Consider the following 19,342-nt stretch of genomic DNA (forward strand, 5'->3'; position numbering starts at 1 on the left):
AATTTATCAGTTTTTTTGTTTTATGGTTAGTGCTTTTTTTTTTTTTTTTGGCAGATTACAGATACATTTAATTTTTTTTTCCCTTCCAAGATTTTACTTAAATTCAAGTTAGTTAACATATAGAATAATATTAGTTTCAGGAGTAAAATTTAGTGATTCATCACTTACATATAACACCCAATGCTCATACCAACAAGTGCCTGCCTTAATGCCCATCACCCATTTAGCCCATCCCTCCCACGCAACACTCCTCCAACAACCCTCAGTTTGTTCTCTATATTTAAGAGTCTCTTATGTTTTGCCTGCCTCCCTCTCTGTTTTTATCTGGTTAGTGCTTTCTGTGTGCTGTCCAAAACATCTTTGCCTACTTCAAGGTTGTGAATATTCTGTTTTTTTTCTAGAAGCTTTCTTTTAGCTTTTATGTTTATTAAAAAAATTTTTTTTTATTTTTTTAAGTTTATTTATTTGGGGGGAGAGAGAGAGCTTGCGCGCACAAGTACAAGCAGGGGAGGGGCAGAGAGAAGGAGAGACAAAATCCCAAGCAGGCTTCGAGCCATCAGTGTAGAACCAATGAACTGTTAAGATCATGACCTGAGGGGAAGTCGGACGCTTAACCAGCTGAGCTACCCAAGTGCCCCAAGTAGCTTTTATGTTTAAATCTAATACACATTTTGAATTAATGTTTGTCTGTGGAAGTGTTACAGATCCACATTCATTTTTCCATAAAGATATCCAGTTACCCCGGCAGATTATCTTTTGGAAAGAATTTATCTTTTCTCATTGCTTTGGCACCTTTGTTGAAAATCAGTGACCAGACATACATCTGGTTTGTTCTGTTGATTTATTTTTTCCTATCCTTTTGCCAGTATTAGACTGTTTTGATTGGTATAGTTTTACAAGCTTTAAGTAGTCTTAGAATCAAGTAGTGTGCCTACTCCAAGTGTTACTTTTTATTTTCAAAATAGTTTTGCCCTTTCTATGTCTATTGTATGTGCATATACATTTTAGAATCAGCTTGATCATGTCTACAAAATGTCTGCTTGGAATTTGATTGGTATTGCGTTGAGTCTAAAGAGCAATATGGGGAAAGTTGACATTTGAGGGTTTGAAGCATTATAACAAGCTAACAGGATAGTCTGCCGTAGTTTCTTGAATGCTGGCAGAAGACACATACCTGGGTCAGAGATAGAAGACTTTATTACTCAGCAATGTAAATAGCTGGAATATCAGCATTTTCTTGTGCACGTTCCGTCCTCCCCATTTCCTATAGAGCAACACTGGAGAGTGCCAAGTGACACTTATTCTTGCCATGGGCTGCATAAGGAAAGGAACTTAGGGAAACTGAATTGTACGATGTAGTAAGTATGCCTGGTGCTCAAAAGAAAGACACATATCTCTGTCTCCAGGATTGTTCCGTATATAAACATCTTTGAAAAGATAGTCAGGAACAAAGGTGTTCAGTACCCAGTCCTTCTGCTTATAAAATGTGCAAAAACACAGGAAGCATAGAGTACTCTTTCCTAACACTTAACATTAAATCTTTCAATCCATGGACATGATGTCTCTTTCTCTCTGTTAAGATCTTTATAATTTCTCAGCAGTGTTTTGTAATTTTGTTTAGGGGTTTTATACGAATAATTTTTGTAAATTAATTTTCTTGTAATACCCTTGTTTAGTTTTGATACTAATGCATAATTATAGAAGATGTTTTGGGAAGTGTTTGCTTTTTATACATTGAAAGAATTTGTATAAACATCTTTAGATATTTACAGAGTTTAGCAGTTTAGCAGTGAAGCCATTTGGGCTTAGAGTTTTCTTTATGGAGAAGGTTTTAAATTGTAAGTATACTCTATTTAAGTGATATAGGGATATTCAGATTTTCTATTTCTGCTTGTGTCACTTTTGGAAGTGTTCTTTCCTTTTTTTTTTTTTTTTTTTTTCTAACATTTTTTATTTATTTTTGGGACAGAGAGAGACAGAGCATGAACGGGGAAGGGGCAGAGAGAGAGGGAGACACAGAATCGGAAACAGGCTCCAGGCTCCGAGCCATCGGCCCAGAGCCTGACGCGGGGCTCGAACTCACGGACCGCGAGATCGTGACCTGGCTGAAGTCGGACGCTTAACCGACTGCGCCACCCAGGCGCCCCAGTGTTCTTTCCTCTTGATGAGTGGACATCAAGGAATTTGTCCACCCATTTAAGTTGTCTTATTTGTCGGCATAAACTTGTTCATAATCTTTATGGTTTTATGATCGTTAGTGATAATTCTTTTATTTTTAGTACTTGCTTTTCTTTTCTTTTTCTTGATCATTTTAGGGGTTGTCAATTATCTTCATCTTTTCAAGGAACCAGCTTTTAGTTTCACCGATTTTTCTCTATTCGGTTGTTTTCTGTATCATAGGATTCTGCTCTTATTTTTATTATTTATTTTCTTCTACTTATTTGGGTTTAACTTGGTTTTCTTTCTCTAGTTTCTTAAGGTGGAAACTTTAAAGTTTGAATATAACTCTTTTTTTCTCAAAGTGTTTAGAGCTGTGAATTTCTGAGCATTACTTTAGCTATATCCCACAAATTTCCATTATCATTCAATTTAAAATTAAATCTTTAATTTCTTCTGTGTTATTTAGAATTGTATTGTTTACTTTTCATACATTTGGGGATTTTCCAGATATTTTTGTCTTATTGTAATTTCAGTTTAATTCATGTGGTCAGAGAACATATACTTCATGATTTCAGTCCTTTGAAATTTACTGAGACTTGTTTTATAGACCCAGAAATGGTTAAATTGGTGAATGTACCATGTGTGCTTGAGAAGGTTGTGAATTCTGTTGTTGGTTATAGTGCTCTATAAAAGTCAGGTTTAGTTCGTTGATAGTATTGTCTAAATCATCTGTATTCTTGGATTGGTGTGTGTATGTGCATGCGTGACTAGTCTGTCAGGTGAGACTTGAATGTTAAAATTTTAAAATAAAATTTGTAGATTTGTCTATGTCTTTCTTTAGTTTTTGCTTCATATATTTCCCATACACTTTAGTGTTGGTGTATCTATTTAGTGTTATGTCTGTTTACTTGTTTATCATTAACTGATGCCCCTCTTTATCTCTGGTAATCTCAAGGTAATACTCTGTCTTAGAATCTGCTTTGCTCAACATTAACATTAGGCACTTCAGATTTTGTAGGGTATATGTTTGGATGATATATATATCCTTTTACATTCTTTTACTTTTAATTACCTATGTTTTTATATTTAAAGTGTGTCCCGTAAAGGGCCAAAGTATGGTTTTTATCTAGTCTAAAAACCTCTGCCTCCTAATTGGATCCATTTACATTCAGTGTAATTATTCATATGGCTCATTTAAATCTTCATTTTCTTGGGGTGCTTCGGTGACTCAGTTGGTTGAGCCACCTGGTTGAGCCCAGGCCATGATCTAGCAGTTTGTGAGTTCCAGCCCTGCGTCAAGCTCTATGCTAACAGCTTAGAGCCTGGAGCCTGCTGGCATTCTGTGTCTCCCTCTCTCTCTGCCTCTCCCCTGCTTGCGCTCTGTCTCTATCAAAAAATAAATAAACATTTAAAAATTAAAAAAACATGTTCATTTTCTCTTCTGCTTTTGTTCTTTTATACTTTTCTATATTCCTTCCATTCTTTGTCCTTTTATTGTCCTATATTTTGCTTCCACATATATTGCATACAGTAATTAGAGCTTCAGAAATCAATTATTCTTTAAAGAAATTAAGAAATGAGAATAACAATATATATTTATCATTTTATGATATTCATCATTTCTTTGAAGAAATTATGGAACGAGAATATTTTGTGTTTACTCAGGTATTTACCAATTTCGTTTTTCTTCATTTGTTCCTGAAGATCCAGGTTACTATCTAGTATCATTTTTCTTCAGTGTGAAGAACTGCATTTAACATTGATTGTAGTACAGGTCTCTTGGTGATAATTTCTTTCAGTTTTTGTTTTCATCTTTTGTTTATCTGGTAATACTTTTATTCATCTGTATTTTTGAAGGATATTTTTGATGAATACAGTCAGTCTTATTGTTCATGGTAGTTCTGTTCTCTAAAGTCAAGGAAAACACTTAATTAGCAAATCCTGAATCATTGCCTCAAGGGAAAATACAGGGTTAGATTCCTGTGAACCTCTAGTCACAGTATTGTTACCTGATGAATATATCTTTGTTTCATGTGTGTTTCTATTTAAAGACATGTTACTTAATATATAGTGTTGATTTATCAACATTAAACTCAAGGCCAACAGAACTATAACTTATGCCTGAATGAAGCTCATCTAACACACGTGTTTTCTCTGTAAGGTACATCATGGCCTTCTTGTGGTTAAGAATACTAGCTAGCACTTAAGCACTATTCTTAGTGGCCATTTTAAACAAATCACAAAAATTTAGTGTATGACACTAAATAAACTGCAGAAAGCACACATATTTGTACTATGAGAGCTGAAACAGGAAGGCATACGGTTGCCTTGTTTGACGTTACCTTGGAATGTGTTTTAGATGACTGGAACGTTGTGCTGCTCTGCACATGACCACTGCTAAGTATTGATCTGGGGAATATCAATTTAGTACACAATCTGACAAATAGCAGTCAGTGAATAATGATTGTATGTAATTCTAGGTTGGTAGATGTGTCATCATATAAAGATATTATCTTCCGTATTCCATTGTTTCCAGTGGCAGCTGAGGTCATTCTTATTGCTGTTTCTCTGCCTATTTCCTTTGTTTTTAAGATTTTCTATATCTTTAGTTTTCAACAGTTTGATCTCTACAATGTATTTCTTTCTGGTTTATTCTACCCAGGGTTCACTGAGCCTCTTGGATCTGTGGATTTGGTATTTTCCATCACAGTTGTCAAATTTTAGGCCATTTATATCTTTCCCTTTGTTCCTCCCTCCCTCCCTTCCTCTGCTTCAGTCACTTTTGCCTTCTTTAGGGACTCCAATTACATATACTTTAACTGCTTGATTGTCTTGCAGGTCACTGAGACTCTTTCTTTTTTTTCCATGCTGTGCTTCAGTTGGGATAGTTCTGTTGCTCTTTCTTTAAGCTTATTGATCTTTTCTTCTCCACTGCTCAGTCTGCTTTAAGTCCATCTAGTGGGTTTTCCTTTCACTTAATATAATTTTCCATCCTAGGATTTTCATTTGGTTCTCTTCTGTATTTCTCTTCCAGGAGTCTCTCTCCATTCACTTGTTATGTCCATCTTTTACTGTATCTACGTAGGAATATTTTAATAGCTATTGTAATTTTCATTTTAGTGCTTATGAATATAATGTTTACATTATTTCTTTGCTTATATTGGTGTTTCTCTTACTTATGCTCATATTTTCTTTTCATGTCCAGTAATATTTTATTCTACACTGGTTGCCATGGATTTGGTGTTAGTGTTGTTCTGGAAGTCAGTTTGCTGGCAAATCATCTTGACCTTTTCAAACTTTGATTTTAAAGTTAGGGTTTAGAGCAGGGCTTGGCTTTTTTTTTTTTTTTTTTTTAAGGGTAAAGCAGTAAATATTTTAAGCTTGTGCATCATGTAGGTTCTTTCCTAAATACTTAAGTTTGCCCTTGTAATGCCAAAGTAGCCATAGAGGATACATCACACAAATGGACATGGCTGTCTTCCAATATAACTTTGGCCCACAAGCCATATTTTGCTAACTCATGGTCTAAGTCTAGACCAAGTAACCTTTAGTTTAGGGTTAAAGTAATCCTCCTCTTAAGATGTGCCTTTCCTCAGGTCACATTTTTATACTTGGGGTGTTCAGCAAGATCTCTCCACTCTGGCTTATCAAAAACTCTCGATCATGTCTTCCAGTACAGAGTCTGACCTCCAGAATATACGTTTAGTTCACAACTCTTTCATAGCTTCTCTGCTTGGTCTTGGTAGGTCTTGTGCTGTATATGTGTTGCATAGTTCAACCAGAGATTTAGAAGGAATCTCTATCCAGATTTCTGGAGCTCCTTTTCTATGAAGTTTTCCTTTGTATGTTACCTTGCCCCACAAATTCCAGACAGCTTAGCTGTTAACTCAACTTGGCCAGAGTGTTAGTATTCTTGGGCTCCTTTTCCATGTGCTGTAGACAGAGTGCCTTCAAGTAGAAAGCCAGGGCATCATCTGGCATGCTTTCCTCTTCTCAGGAATTATACCCTTCATGTTCATGTACTTCATGTTATCCAGTGTCTCATGATAGTTGCTTCATATATTTTGCCCAGTTTTATAGTTGTTTATATGAGAGAAGTTAGTCTGATATAATTATTCTCCTAGCAGAAGTTTTTTTCTGTGACTTTAAAATGAAGTTTATTTCCTGTGCTTTATAAATTACTTATGATTTTTATTGACTGACCAGTTATACTTTTGGCTGAAAAACTGGTTTTGAAATGAACATGTCAAAGAAAATATTTAGTATAAGAGTATGTGAACATTGGTGAGATCGTGATAGCATATTTTGAATTGACCAGTAATAAATTCAAAACTGACATACCACTTTTACTTTTTAATATTCAAAAAAGTTTTTAAATTAAAAATTTTTTATTTTAGAGAGAGAGTGTGAGTGGCAGAGAGGGGCAGAGGGAGAGAGAATCTTAAGTAGGCCCCATACTCAGCACAGAGCCATTGGGCTCTATCCCATGACCCTGGGATCATGACTTGAGCTGAAAATCAAGAGTTGGACGCTCAACCAACTGAACCACCCAGGCACCCACCTTTTACTTTTTAAAAAAGTGACTTAAAAAATAAATCTCTTTCGTGAACTTTAATTTTGAAACTGATCCTTGTGTGATGGAAATAATTAGTATTCAAAGCATATAGCCCTGAAGCTTTAGTCTAAATTTACACTCTAGATTTAAGCTTGGGTAAGGAAATGAATCTAGCATCAGGGCTAACAAAGAGGAATAGCTCATTTGGAAAAAGTTTTATGAATGGTATTCATCTTTCATACTGTCGTAAGTATAGTGATTCTGTTCTTTTTACTGAGGGTAATAAGGAAATAAATGTATATCTGTTTGTAGTCACAGTTTAATTATAATTTTCTAGCTTTGTCATTAACTAGCTATGTGACTGAATAAGTTACTTAATTCTCTGAGCTTAGATAACTGGAAATGTTATAGAAAATGAGCAGAAATAAGGATAAGTTTTAAAAAGAAAGTAAAGCTGAATATGGTAAATTTGATGGCAGTAGAGTAGAGAGACTTAATAGAAAAGTTCTGGCTTCCCTTTTGTGTATTATTTAGTGAAAACTTGTTTTTGTTCATTTAAATATGCCACTGTGTTTTTACTTAGTGTATGTATAATTAAGTCCTTAGTGTTATTTTTTCTGTTTCTTCACAATAGCACAAATGAGGTTGATGAATAAAGTTTCAATTTCATCCAACAGTTAGAATTTGACATAGTCATAGACAAAGATCATAGAAAGAGGGGAACTTGTTGACCGTTTTTGTAAGACCAGTAATATAAGTATGTACATAACATGTCTCAGTAATTCAGAATATTACACTTTTAATACAGTGTCCCATATTATAAAGTAGTTTATTCACTTGTGAAAGTTAGGGTCTTTTATAGAAAAAGGAAGACTAACCTAAAATTTGTAATTTTTTTCAAAAGAAGTAAGTAATTAGTAGGCATTTTAGTCTTAAAAATTTGGTAGCTTATGATATGTAAGTGTTGTCAATCAAAATTTTTCTTTAACATCCTTAATTTAGTTTATAAAAATTTTTAAACTTAAGTCCAGGAAGAAAGTACTGCAGGGTAGTTAAAGAAAAGAGCATGGACCTGTATACTCTGATTTCAGGTCTCAGATCCATCATTTTTCAGTTTTGTAACTCTGGGGAAGTTATCTAAACTCTTAGGCCTGTTTCCTCATCTCTGAAATGAGGATAACAGTAGTACCTACTTCCTAGGGTGGTTTTGAGTATTGAAAGAGCATCTGAAAAAAATGCCTGGCCGGCATTACCGTCTCTCTAAATGTTATTGTATTATGAAGTAGAAGAAAATAACCAAATATTTCAGATAACTATAGGGTATTTCCTGGATGACAATTTATCATATTTCAGGAGATCAAACTTGAGGGGCTGATTAAGAAAGAAGACTTCACACCAGTTGCACTTATATTATAAACTCATCCCTCCAAAGATAAAGCACATAACTTAAGAGTTAGACATGTTTACATACTGGCTTTCTGGCCTCCTAGCCCTGAGACTTAGGGCAAGCTGTTTCTTATTCTTCTCCTCTTCCTCCTGCACAACATTTTGAGGGAGGTACTATTATTCTTATTTTACCAATGAGGAAAGGAGGCACAGAGGGGATAAATAATAACTTTTCTCAGGGTCGCACAGTTGTAAGTGATGAATCTGGGATTTGAACCCAGGCAGTTTGATCCCATGATCCATGATTGCTTCAGGAGAAGTCAGAACAACTGTCCTTCTTCTTGAGGGAGGGCCAAGTGATAGTGATCTTTTCTGAAATTTTTTTTTTTGCTAACTGCTTTTAGAAATGCAGTACTTGTTTCATGATTAATTTTGGATTGAATCTCAATGTACAGTTTTTCTTTTTTTCAAAATTTAGTGAATATTTGAAATACCAGTTTATAAACTTTCTCAATTGGTCAAGGGCCAGGAATATAGTTTTTACTATAAGAGAGGTTCTGGTATTAGATAGGAATAAGGATACATTTAAAAAATACTTTAAGTTTTTGGCACAAAATTTTAGTTGTAGTTTGTTTTCCCTCTAATTTTAACAGTAATCAGTAACATGTTTTGAATTCACTTTCCAAGAAGACTGACCTGCATTTGTGGCTTTCAGTTATATTAACTCAGTGAAGAAGACTGCCATTTTGTTAAGGATTTGCTACCTTTTATTTAGATGTAGTAGCTATGTAATTATTTGGTTTTGCTCTTTGATCCCCAAGTCTCAGTTTTATATAAGATTATAATTCATTATTTTAGCTGAAAGGAATTTTCAAATTCCATTATTTTACAAATGAGAAACTATGTAACAAATAAGATCACATAGCAAGTCATCTTTAAGAAGGGTGCACACAGGGGCGCCTGGGTGGCTCAGTTGGTTGAGCGTCCGACTTTGGCTCAGGTCACGATCTCACTGCTTGTGGGGTTGAGCCCCACTTTGGGCTCTGTGCTGACAGCTCAGAAACTGGAGCCTGCTTTGGCTTCTGTGTTTCCCTCGCTCTCTGCCCCTCCCCCATTCGGGCTCTCTCTCAAAAATAAATAAACATAAAAAAAAAGTTTGTCTATATGTGTATGTTTTATAAAATCTCAAAAGGTGGTATGTCTTACTGGTTTGGATGAGTTGCCCATCTAACCTATTGTTCTAGGTTATAGGAGACTTTTTTTTTTTTTAATTTTTTTTTAACATTTATTTAAAAAAAATTTTTTTTTAAATGTTTATTTATTTTTGACACAGAGAGAGACAGAGCATGAACGGGGGAGGGTCAGAGAGAGAGAGACACAGATAACGTTTATTTATTTTTGAGACAGAGAGACACAGCATGAACGGGGGAGGGGCAGAGAGAGAGGGAGACACAGAATTGGAAGCAGGCTTTTTAGGAGACTTTTTAAAACATGTGTAATGAATTTTCCCTTCGTCACCCCATCTAAGAATCCTTTAGATATGACATCATGTCCAGTATGGATTTATCTAAAATTTATACGGCGTTGTGAATTTAACTCTCTTATTCTTCAAGGGGAATATCCTTAGAAGGTATATCCACGTTAATGATAGTCACATCTCTGTTTCGTTGTTGATCAACCTTGCCTAGTTTGTCCTTCCAGATACAAATATCCAAATTTTTTAGGTTCTCTCCACTAAAGGAATACCTTCCTGCCATTCTTCAGGCTATCTCAAATTGTTTTTTGCTAGAGGCCTTTCTCTAGTATAAACCACAGAAGACCTTTAGCTCAAGATCTCCCAGCTGCAGGTATAAAGTGATGCTGTGCAAGCTTAATATACCAATAGGTACTGCATTAGTCGTCTCAGGCTGCCACATCAGAGTACCACAGACTGTGTGGCTTAAACAACAGAAATTAATTCTTCACAGCTCTGGTGGTTGGAAAGTCTAAGATCAAGATATGGGCAATGTAGGTTTCATTCTGAGGCCTCTTTTCTTGGCTTATAGGTGGCTGTCATCTCACTGTATGCTCACATGGCTTCTTTATGTTGCTCAGAGAAGAGGAGGAAGGGGGAAGTGGAGGAGCTGTTGTCACACAGGCATGAACAAGCTCTGGTGTCTCTTATAAGGGCACTAACCGTATCAGCCATGGCCCCACCCTCATGACCTCATGTAATCCTAATGACCTCTCTGCATGGCCGCATTTCCAAATGCTATCACACTGGAGGTTAAGGCTTCAACATACGAACTTTGGGGAGGAGGACACACAAAAAATTAAGTCCGTAACATATAGCATATAGTGGCTAAGAAAATGAGCTCTGGAGTTGCATTGCCCTGAGTCTTACTTAGTTATAGATGGAGTGAGTTACTCCTCTGTCAGTCAGTTGTGTTTTTTTGTTTCATTTTGTTTTTTTTATCTGTTAAATGGGGGATCTTAACCCCATTTATAACAAAGAGTTATAAGGAGTAAAATGAATTCCTGCATGCAAAGAACTTGGTATAACAAGTATCCCTCAGTGTTAATTTTAAACAAAACAAGACTGATGATAATAATTATCTTCCTAATGATAATTAGTATTTTCTTTGCAATGTGGACAGTGGCACATAGGACTAATATCCTCAAGGAATAGTGCACAGTGACTATTAGAATGTTTTTCTTTAAAGGTAGACAACCTGGAATATAAGAAAATATGCATGATTCTCTGAAAGTGTTCTTCTGAACTGAACATTTGCCAATAAAAAAGGATTAAGCAAAAGTAATTATTAATTTTACTCATGCATCTTTTTAATTTTAGGCTTGACTAGGGCAAATAAGTTACCTATCTGAAAATGTGAATAAAAGGTTTGGATGTCATGTTAACTGAGAATAATAATATCTTAAGGTTACTTTGGTTTATGAAATTCTTTAACATAAACATGTTATTGCCTCTTGAAAAATGATAGGTTCTGTGGATATGATTTAATCATCTTTATAATATAAATATATAATGATAACTTAATCCAAATTAATGGTACTACTTTTTCCTTTCCATCTTGGCTTTTTCTTTATAAAAGTTTTGTGTTAACTTATTACAAACTGAATCCTTGCTTGCTCCTCTTATCTTTAGTCTCCTTCAAACTCTGTCTTTATTTCTGCTGAGGTTATATTCTATTTGTTTTTCAGATGAGACACTTTTTGCTCTTCCTGCTGCATCTGAGCCTGTGATACACTCCTCTGCAGGCAAGTTCTTTCTGCTAGCCTTTTATCTTCTGTGTATTCTAACTTTGACTCTTTAGTTTTATTAACTCTGTACAGAGTGAATTCAGTTACTAAAATTTAGCATGGTTCCAAGAATGTTTGTCTATTGAAAAAGTTGAAATTTGCATTTTATATGCTATGTCCAAGAGACAAATGGGCAGAACATGATTAATAATTGGTTATATGTAAGGAATTCTTGGACCCTTGATTTACATTTGTATATTGATTAGTCCTTTTCTCCAAGTACAGTTTACTTGCTTATGGCTGAAAGGCTTTCATAGAAATGAATGCCACTCTATCGCATTTAATTATTCAGTGCCTTTTCTATACTGCCACACCCTCTTCTCAATTCTCTTGTCCTCTTCTAGTTAGAAGTAGCTTTTCTCAATTGATTATACTTGAGGTTTTTTTCTTAGACTTGATTTATGTCTTTTCATAGCATGCAATTGCCTCTGTAGCCATGCACGTTTTGACAATAGCTTTAATTCTTTCCGTAATGATTCAAGACTACTTGATTATTATTTATTGTTATTTACATTTAAGTTTAGTTAACAGTAACTCTTTACTAATAGTATTTTGAATCTGTCATAAAACTTGCATTAACTCTGAGAACGCTGGCATTCTCTAACTTTCCTTTCTGTCCATGGTCACAGAAAAAATTATGGACTTGAAGGAGCAGCCAGGTAACACTGTTTCCACTGGTCAAGAGGATTTTCCATCTGTCCTGCTTGAAACTGCTGCTTCTCTTCCTTCTCTGTCTCCCCTCTCAGCTGCTTCTTTTAAAGAACATGAATATCTTGGTAATTTATCAGCAGTATTACCCACTGAAGGAACGCTTCAAGAAACATCAGCAGAAGCTTCTAAAGAGTTCACAGAGAAGGCAAAAAATCCATTTATAGACAGAGATTTAACAGAGTTTTCACAATTGGAATACTCAGAAATGAGAGTATCATTCGGTGGCTCTCCAAAAGCAGAGTCTGCCATAATAGCAAATCCTAGGGAAGAGAATAAGGATGAAAAAGAGGATTTAGTTAGTGATAATATCCTTCAAAATCAACAAGAGTTACCTGCAGCCCTTACTGAATCAGTTAAAGAAGAGGACAAAGTTATGCTTCCAGAAAAAACAAAGGATAGTTTTAATGAAAAGGGAATTGCAGCAGAAGCTCCCATGAGGGAAGAATACGCAGACTTCAAGCCATTTGAACGAGTATGGGACGTGAGAGATACAAGCAAGCAAGATAGTGATGTGTTGGCTGCTGAAGTTAATATAGAGAGCAAGTTGGAGAGTAAAGTGGATAAGAAGTGTTTTGCCGATAGCCCTGAACCAACAAATCATGAAAAAGATAGTGAAAGCAGTAATGATGATATTTCTTTTCCCAGTACACCAGAAGCTGTAAAAGATGGTTCAGGAGCATATATCACATGCGCTCCCTTTAACCCGACAGCAGCTGAAAACCTTTCAACAAACATTTTTCCTTTGTTGGCAGATCATACTTCAGAAAATAAGACAGATGAAAAAAAGATAGAAGAAAAAAAGGCCCAAATTGTAACAGAGAAGAATGTTAGTACCAAAGCATCAAATCCTTTCCTTGTAGCAACACAGGATTCTGAGACCGATTATGTCACAACAGATAATTTGTCAAAGGTGACTGAGGAAGCAGTGGCAAACATGGCTGAAGGTCTAACCCCAGATTTAGTACAGGAAGCATGTGAAAGTGAATTGAATGAAGCTACAGGCACGAAGATCGCTTTTGAAACAAAAATGGACTTGGTTCAAACATCAGAAGCTATGCAGGAGTCCCTCTACCCTGTGGCACAGCTTTGCCCATCCTTTGAAGAATCCGAAGCTACTCCGTCACCAGTTTTGCCTGATATTGTTATGGAAGCACCATTAAATTCTGTAGTTCCTAGTGCTGGTGCTTCTGCAGTGCAGCCCACTTCTTCACAATTAGAAGCTCCTTCTTTAGTTAATTACGAAAGCATAAAACCTGAGCTTGGAAATCCCCCACCATATGAAGAGGCCATGAATGTATCACTAAAAAATGTATCAGGAATAAAGGAAGAAATTAAAGAGCCTGAAAGTATTAAGGTAGCTGTTCAAGAAACAGAAGCTCCTTATATATCTATTGCATGTGATTTAATTAAAGAAACAAAGCTCCCTACTGAACCAACTTCAGATTTCTCTGATTACTCAGAAATAGCAAAAGTTGCACAGCCAGTGCCTGATCATTCTGAGTTAGTTGAAGATTCCTCACCTGATTCTGAACCAGTTGACTTATTTAGTGATGATTCAATATCTGAAGTTCCACAAAAACAGGATGAAGCTGTGATACTTGTGAGAGAAAATCTGATTGAGACTTCATCCCAGTCAGTGATAGAACCTGAACATAAGGAAAAACTCAGTGCTTCACTACCACCTGAGGGGGGAAAGCCCTATTTGGAATCTTTTCAGCCCAGTTTAGACACTACAGAAGATACCTTCTTACCCACTGAAGTTTCAACACTGACCCAAAAGGAGAAAATTCCTTTGCAGATGAAGGAGCTCAGTGCTGCAGTTTATTCAGATGATGGCTTATTTATTGCTAAGGAAGCAAAAATAAGAGAGAGTGAAACATTCTCAGATTCATCTCCAATTGAGATTATAGATGAGTTCCCTACATTTGTCAGTTCTAAAACTGATTCTCCTCCTAAATTAACCACTGACCTAGAAGTATCCCACAAAAGTGAGATCGCTAATGTCCAGGATGAAGCTGGGTCATTACCTTGCTCAGAGTTACCCCATGACCTTTCTTTCAAGAATGTACAACCTAAAGATGAAGATAAAGTCCATGTCCCAGATGAACTCTCCAAAGATAGGTCTGATATTTTGAAGGTGCCCTTACTGCCTCCAGATGTTTCTGCTTTGGCCACTCAAACCGAAATAGGCAGTATAGTGAAACCCAAAGTTCTTGTGAAAGAAGCTGAGAAAAAAACCCCTTCTGATACAGAACAAGAGAACAGATCACCATCTGCTTTATTTTCAGCAGAGCTGAGTAAAACTTCAGGTAATCAGTCCATACATTGTTTTGTACTTTCTTGCTAGCTTTTGACTTACAGAATATTCCACTACATTTTGTGTGGTATGTTACATTCATAGTATCTAATATATCACATTGATAAGAATTCTTTACTACTGTCTCAGAAGTTCAGTGTTTTTTTTGGTTTTTTTTTTGTTTTTTTTTTTTGCACTCACTGTTCGTCCTTGCTCATAACTTTTTCCACACAATTATTTATTGCTCTTTTTTATATTGCACCATGGAACTAGAAAATTTTATTAGAATTGGCTTCATGTCTTTCTTTTCTTTTCCTTCAGTATTTCCTCATAGCATGGAGATTAGGAGATACTAAAACAAAATATTTTCAGATGCATTTACTGTTGTTTTCCCAGAAATTACTTGATTTTAAATTTTTATGAAAGAACATTTCTGTAACAAGTCTCCAATATTTCAATATACTGGTGTATTTTCCAGTAATAGGTATAAAGTCACGCATATTGAGTAGTATTTTGTTGAAAAGTATAAATTGAGGTATGCTGTTATGAATTCTTCTGAAAAGTAGGGATTGTCATTTTTTTTTCTTTTGATGCTATATTCTTACACACTTGTGTAAAGTGATTTGCAACTGTGTTTTTTATTTAGCATTCTAATTTAATTGTGTTTTCTATGAAAATGTGTAGTGATTACTCCCTATTTCTTGAGTATATTTATATGTTGGAGATGGGCAGTACTAGTGGCAGAGAGATGAGGTTAGAGATTGTTGCTATAATTTAAGAAAGAGGAGATGATAAATATTAAGGCAGTGGGATGAGCATGGAGACATAGGACCTGATGTTTGATTGGATGTGGACATGAAGGATAAGGGGAGAAGTTAGAGATGACTCCAGGAACCCTGGGTTCCATGTGTTTTCAAGTACACATATGGCGGTATGAGAAACTGAGTTAGAGAACATGAGAGAATAAAGTGGGTTTAAGGAGAGAAGATGAAAAATTCAGCTTTGAATATTTTGGTATTAAAGTGCCTATGAGGTATCCAAGAAGTGATGGATGTTGTACATAAAAAGCTTTTGAGAGACCTTGGCTATATGTGTTTGTTTATCATGGGCTCAGAGATAGTAATTAAAACCACAGATATTGACTAGGGAGAGCCAAGAAAAAGAGAAGCTTTAAAGGTGGAAGGATTGGACAGCATTATCAAATGCAATAGAGCTTGGTTAAGATAAGGATTGAGAACTTGTTAAAAAGTAGGGAAGGTGTTGGCATGACAATGGCAGGTAGAGTAAATGGGCAGGGCTAGGGGTGCTGAGGGAATGACACTTGAGCAAATGGATGCTGAATGCTAATTTTTGAGAAATTTGAGATCATGGAGAAAGTGATAGCATGAATGAGGTAGAGGGTAGACTTGAGGAAGAACCTTTTTGTTTTTTTAAAGATGGGAATGAAAGTCTAAAGGTGGTAGTAGAAAGTCAGGAGGGGATGGGGTAGGATGAGATCCAGAATTCAGGTGGAGGAATTGGCATATAGAAGAGGAACAATTTTGGAAGATATTGTAGTGAATGGAAGGGAAACTGTGGGTGTTGATACTGCTCGTTTTGTGGCTGGAAGTTGAGGGAGTGTATGGTGGTTTATGTTTATTTAAAGCAGTATGTTAGGTCATTTGCTGAGAATGAACTAGAACGTGCTTGGGTGGAGGAGGTCTGACTAGGGAGATAGAGGCATTGTATTAAGAGTCCAGTCAGGGTTGGAGGTTGAGTCCATACAAGTCTGTATGGTAGAGTGACTTTTCTCTAACTTTGCCCAACATCCTGGGTATAGGTTCAGGGAAGGCAAATGCTTATATTGATTCAAGCTTCTGTTTTGCTAGAGGGCCCAGTGGAAGGAGAGTGAATCAAAGGAATTGAGGATTAATAAATAGTAAGAGAGTAGTTTGATGTGATGGACTGTGGCATCTAAGTTGAAGAATGTAAAGAAGAGAGCAGAGGGAGTTGATAGGTGTTTTTCCTGAACCATTTGACAGTAAGTTATATACATTGTTTTATCCTTAAGTTCTTCAAAAAGGGCATGTTCTTATATAACCTCACTATAGCTATTAACTTCATAAATTTACATTAATAAAGTACTTTTTCTAATCTATCTGTATTCCAGTGTGTCTGTTGTGACCTAATGTGTCCTGTATAAGTGTCATCTACTACAAGATCCAGTCTAGGGCCAAATTTTGCTTTTAGTTGTCATGTTGCTTTTGGCTGCTTTTGTCTGTTACATTTCCAGTGTTTATCCCTTACATTAACATTTTTTAAGTGTAGGCTCTTCCCCATCTCCATTTTTTTTTTTTTAAAACGTTTATTTATTATTGAGAGACAGAGAGACAGGGCATGAGCAGAGGAGGGGCAGAGAGAGAGGGAGACACAGAATCTGAACAGGCTCCAGGCTGCATAGAGCTCTCTGGCAGCACAGAACTTGACGTGGGGCTCGAACTCACAGTGAGATCATGACCTGAGCCGAAGTTGACGCTCAACTGACTGAGCCACCCAGGCGCCCCCCGCCCCCATCTCCCTTTTTAATAGAATGTTCTTATTTTACATTTGTCTGCTGTTTGTCAGAGATTCGATTGGGGTTTTGGATTCATGGCCAAAATGAAGATGTGTAGTACCCCTTACCCTTCTCATGGTATCATATCTGAAGGTACCCACTATTCATTAAGTCCCTCATTGATGAGGTTAATTTCTATCATCTGGTTAAGGTGGCCCTCATTTCCTTACTGTATAATTGCTTTCTTCTTCCCTTGGAACTAATAAGCAGTCTGAGGGGTGACATTTCAAGACTACAGATACCCTGCTCCCCATCAAAATTCCCTCCTAGATTTAGTGTCACTGTTTACCATTAAGGTTGCAAAATGATAATTTTTCAATTCCAACACTCCCTTCACATTTATCAGTCATTCCATGGCATTCTGCTACTGTTAGCATTCTGCTTTTCTGTGATTTGATTAATTACCAATATGGATTTATAAGTTTCTCTTTTCCCCCTAATGGTTTATAATTCATTACTGAATTATAATTCATTAATTGTTTTGTTTATAAATTGTCCCAGATTAGAAGGGCCCTGTTCAGGTTGGCCGAAGGATGTGCAGCTATCCTTCTTTTTGGGATGGAGAGAGAAGCTCTTCTGACTTTCTAGCCTAACAAAATATAGGCTCATCTATGTCTGTTCTACTGCAGCCCTGAAATCAATCATTTCTTGAAGGATCCCTGATTGTTTTTAGTTGAGAGTCTATTTCCAGAAGATTGTTTCTTTCTTCTCTCCTTTCATATTTGTATGTTCCTTCTGTAGTGAGAACCCTGGCATCTAACACATTTATTCATTTACTTGATCGTTTAATATTTCTAAGATAGTTTTAGAATGTTTTCTAATATCGTTATAGTAAACACAATAAAATAATTCAAAGTTATTTTGCAAATCTACACCCCAATCCTGCCCAAGATTGAATGTATATAGTCAAGTACAAGTTACTTGGATTAGTTACCCCTCCTTTCTCCCCCTTCCTTCTTTCTTCCCCAGCCTTCAGTGTGGTTATAATTCTCATTTGAAATATAGTTAGATCAATTTGTTTCAGTTTTCTTTCAGTTTTAAGTTTTCTTTCTATTTAGGAGGTTTTTAACTTGAGAATTTTCAAAGACTGAGAAAAGCTGAATTTTTCTCATTTTATCTGGAAAAGGGAGCTGCCATTTATAGGAAATCTTCTAAACATCAAGCACTTTGACATAGTCTCTATGATGAGAAAGAAGGAACCATTTTATGAATGACAGCACCACTGTGTGGGACTTAGTCTTATTTCTCGAAGTTACATAGCAAATTATATAGTAAGCACAATACTTTTGAACCTCTGTATTCCAGACATTGGGCTATAACTTTCTTAAGTAATCTTAACTTAATTCCAAAAGGAAGATCATTCCACAAGGAAAATCTTTTTCCCAACAGGTGAATAACGGATTCCAACCTAGAAGGGATTTCTCCCCTTCTCAGTCGTTTTCCATTTTGGAATGAGCATTTATTATGCTAAATTTTGCAGCATTTGAGGTGCTGTGCTTTTATTACATACATGTTGTGTTGTAACCAATGTTAAGACAGGTTTTAAAAGTCAAGAAAGTTGGGTTACCATGTATATTTTTCTCACATGATTTTCCATATGTAGGGATATCAAAATGAAGGTAACAGTTTTGCTCCCATGTAGAGACTGAATAACCCTCTTGTGAACAGCTCCTATCTTTATTGTTAGTAGGCTGTTGGTAAGGAAAGGTGCTCATGTCTCTCATCCAAACCACTGACATCTTCACTTCAAAGACATTGATTGTTTACTCTGTTTGTTGGTTTGCCAATGATGCACAGAGTATTTTTAGTTCATAATTAGAGTATGGATTGTTTTGCTGACCTGCTAGAACTTTCGGTGAGTGAAGTGTAAACCACCAACAACGTGATTGTTTTTTCATTTTATTTAAAGTATGTGATATCTACGTAATATTGCCATAATAAAGGACTCATTTAAAAGTGGCCCTTTTATCTAGGTAAAGAATTAAAAATTATCGTTTGCAGATTTATATGTGCTTCTTAAAGTGTTCATGAATAAGAGCTTTCTTTAGATAGTGTTTATAACTTAACATTTTTATTAATTTAGGAATTTATAGCCTTTGCAATTTCTCAGTAAAGTTTTACAGATATTAAGGTTTGGTATTTTGGTTTAAATATATTTTTAGTAAGCATATTTAGGATACTTTGATAATTATTAGTTGGACTTTGATTCTGACACTGAGCAGTTAATCTGATAAAAGTCAGAAATTTAGGGGCACCAGGGTGGCTCAGTTTGTTAAGCATCCGACTTCCAACGACTCAGGTTGTGATCTCACAGTTGTGGGCTCGAGCCCCGCATCGGGCT

At 35.9% G+C, this 19,342-nt stretch overlaps 1 protein-coding gene across 3 annotated transcripts in view; it reads left to right on the top strand.

Moving 5' to 3' along the window:
• RTN4 (reticulon 4) overlaps window positions 1-19,342 on the top strand; it is a 72,533-nt gene that overhangs the window by 11,602 nt on the left and 41,589 nt on the right. Inside the window, exons 2-3 of one of the 3 annotated variants that reach the window (XM_058684099.1) lie at window positions 11,303-11,359; window positions 12,031-14,421. The exons of 1 other annotated variant lie outside the window; for it this stretch is intronic. In XM_058684099.1, coding sequence (XP_058540082.1) covers window positions 11,303-11,359; window positions 12,031-14,421 — 2,448 coding nt within the window. The remainder of the gene's footprint in view (window positions 1-11,302; window positions 11,360-12,030; window positions 14,422-19,342) is intronic. One more of the 3 variants, XM_058684101.1, reaches the window with a different exon arrangement.

Source organism: Neofelis nebulosa, chromosome 9 (genome assembly GCF_028018385.1).
Source record: "Neofelis nebulosa isolate mNeoNeb1 chromosome 9, mNeoNeb1.pri, whole genome shotgun sequence".
NCBI lineage: Eukaryota > Metazoa > Chordata > Mammalia > Carnivora > Felidae > Neofelis > Neofelis nebulosa.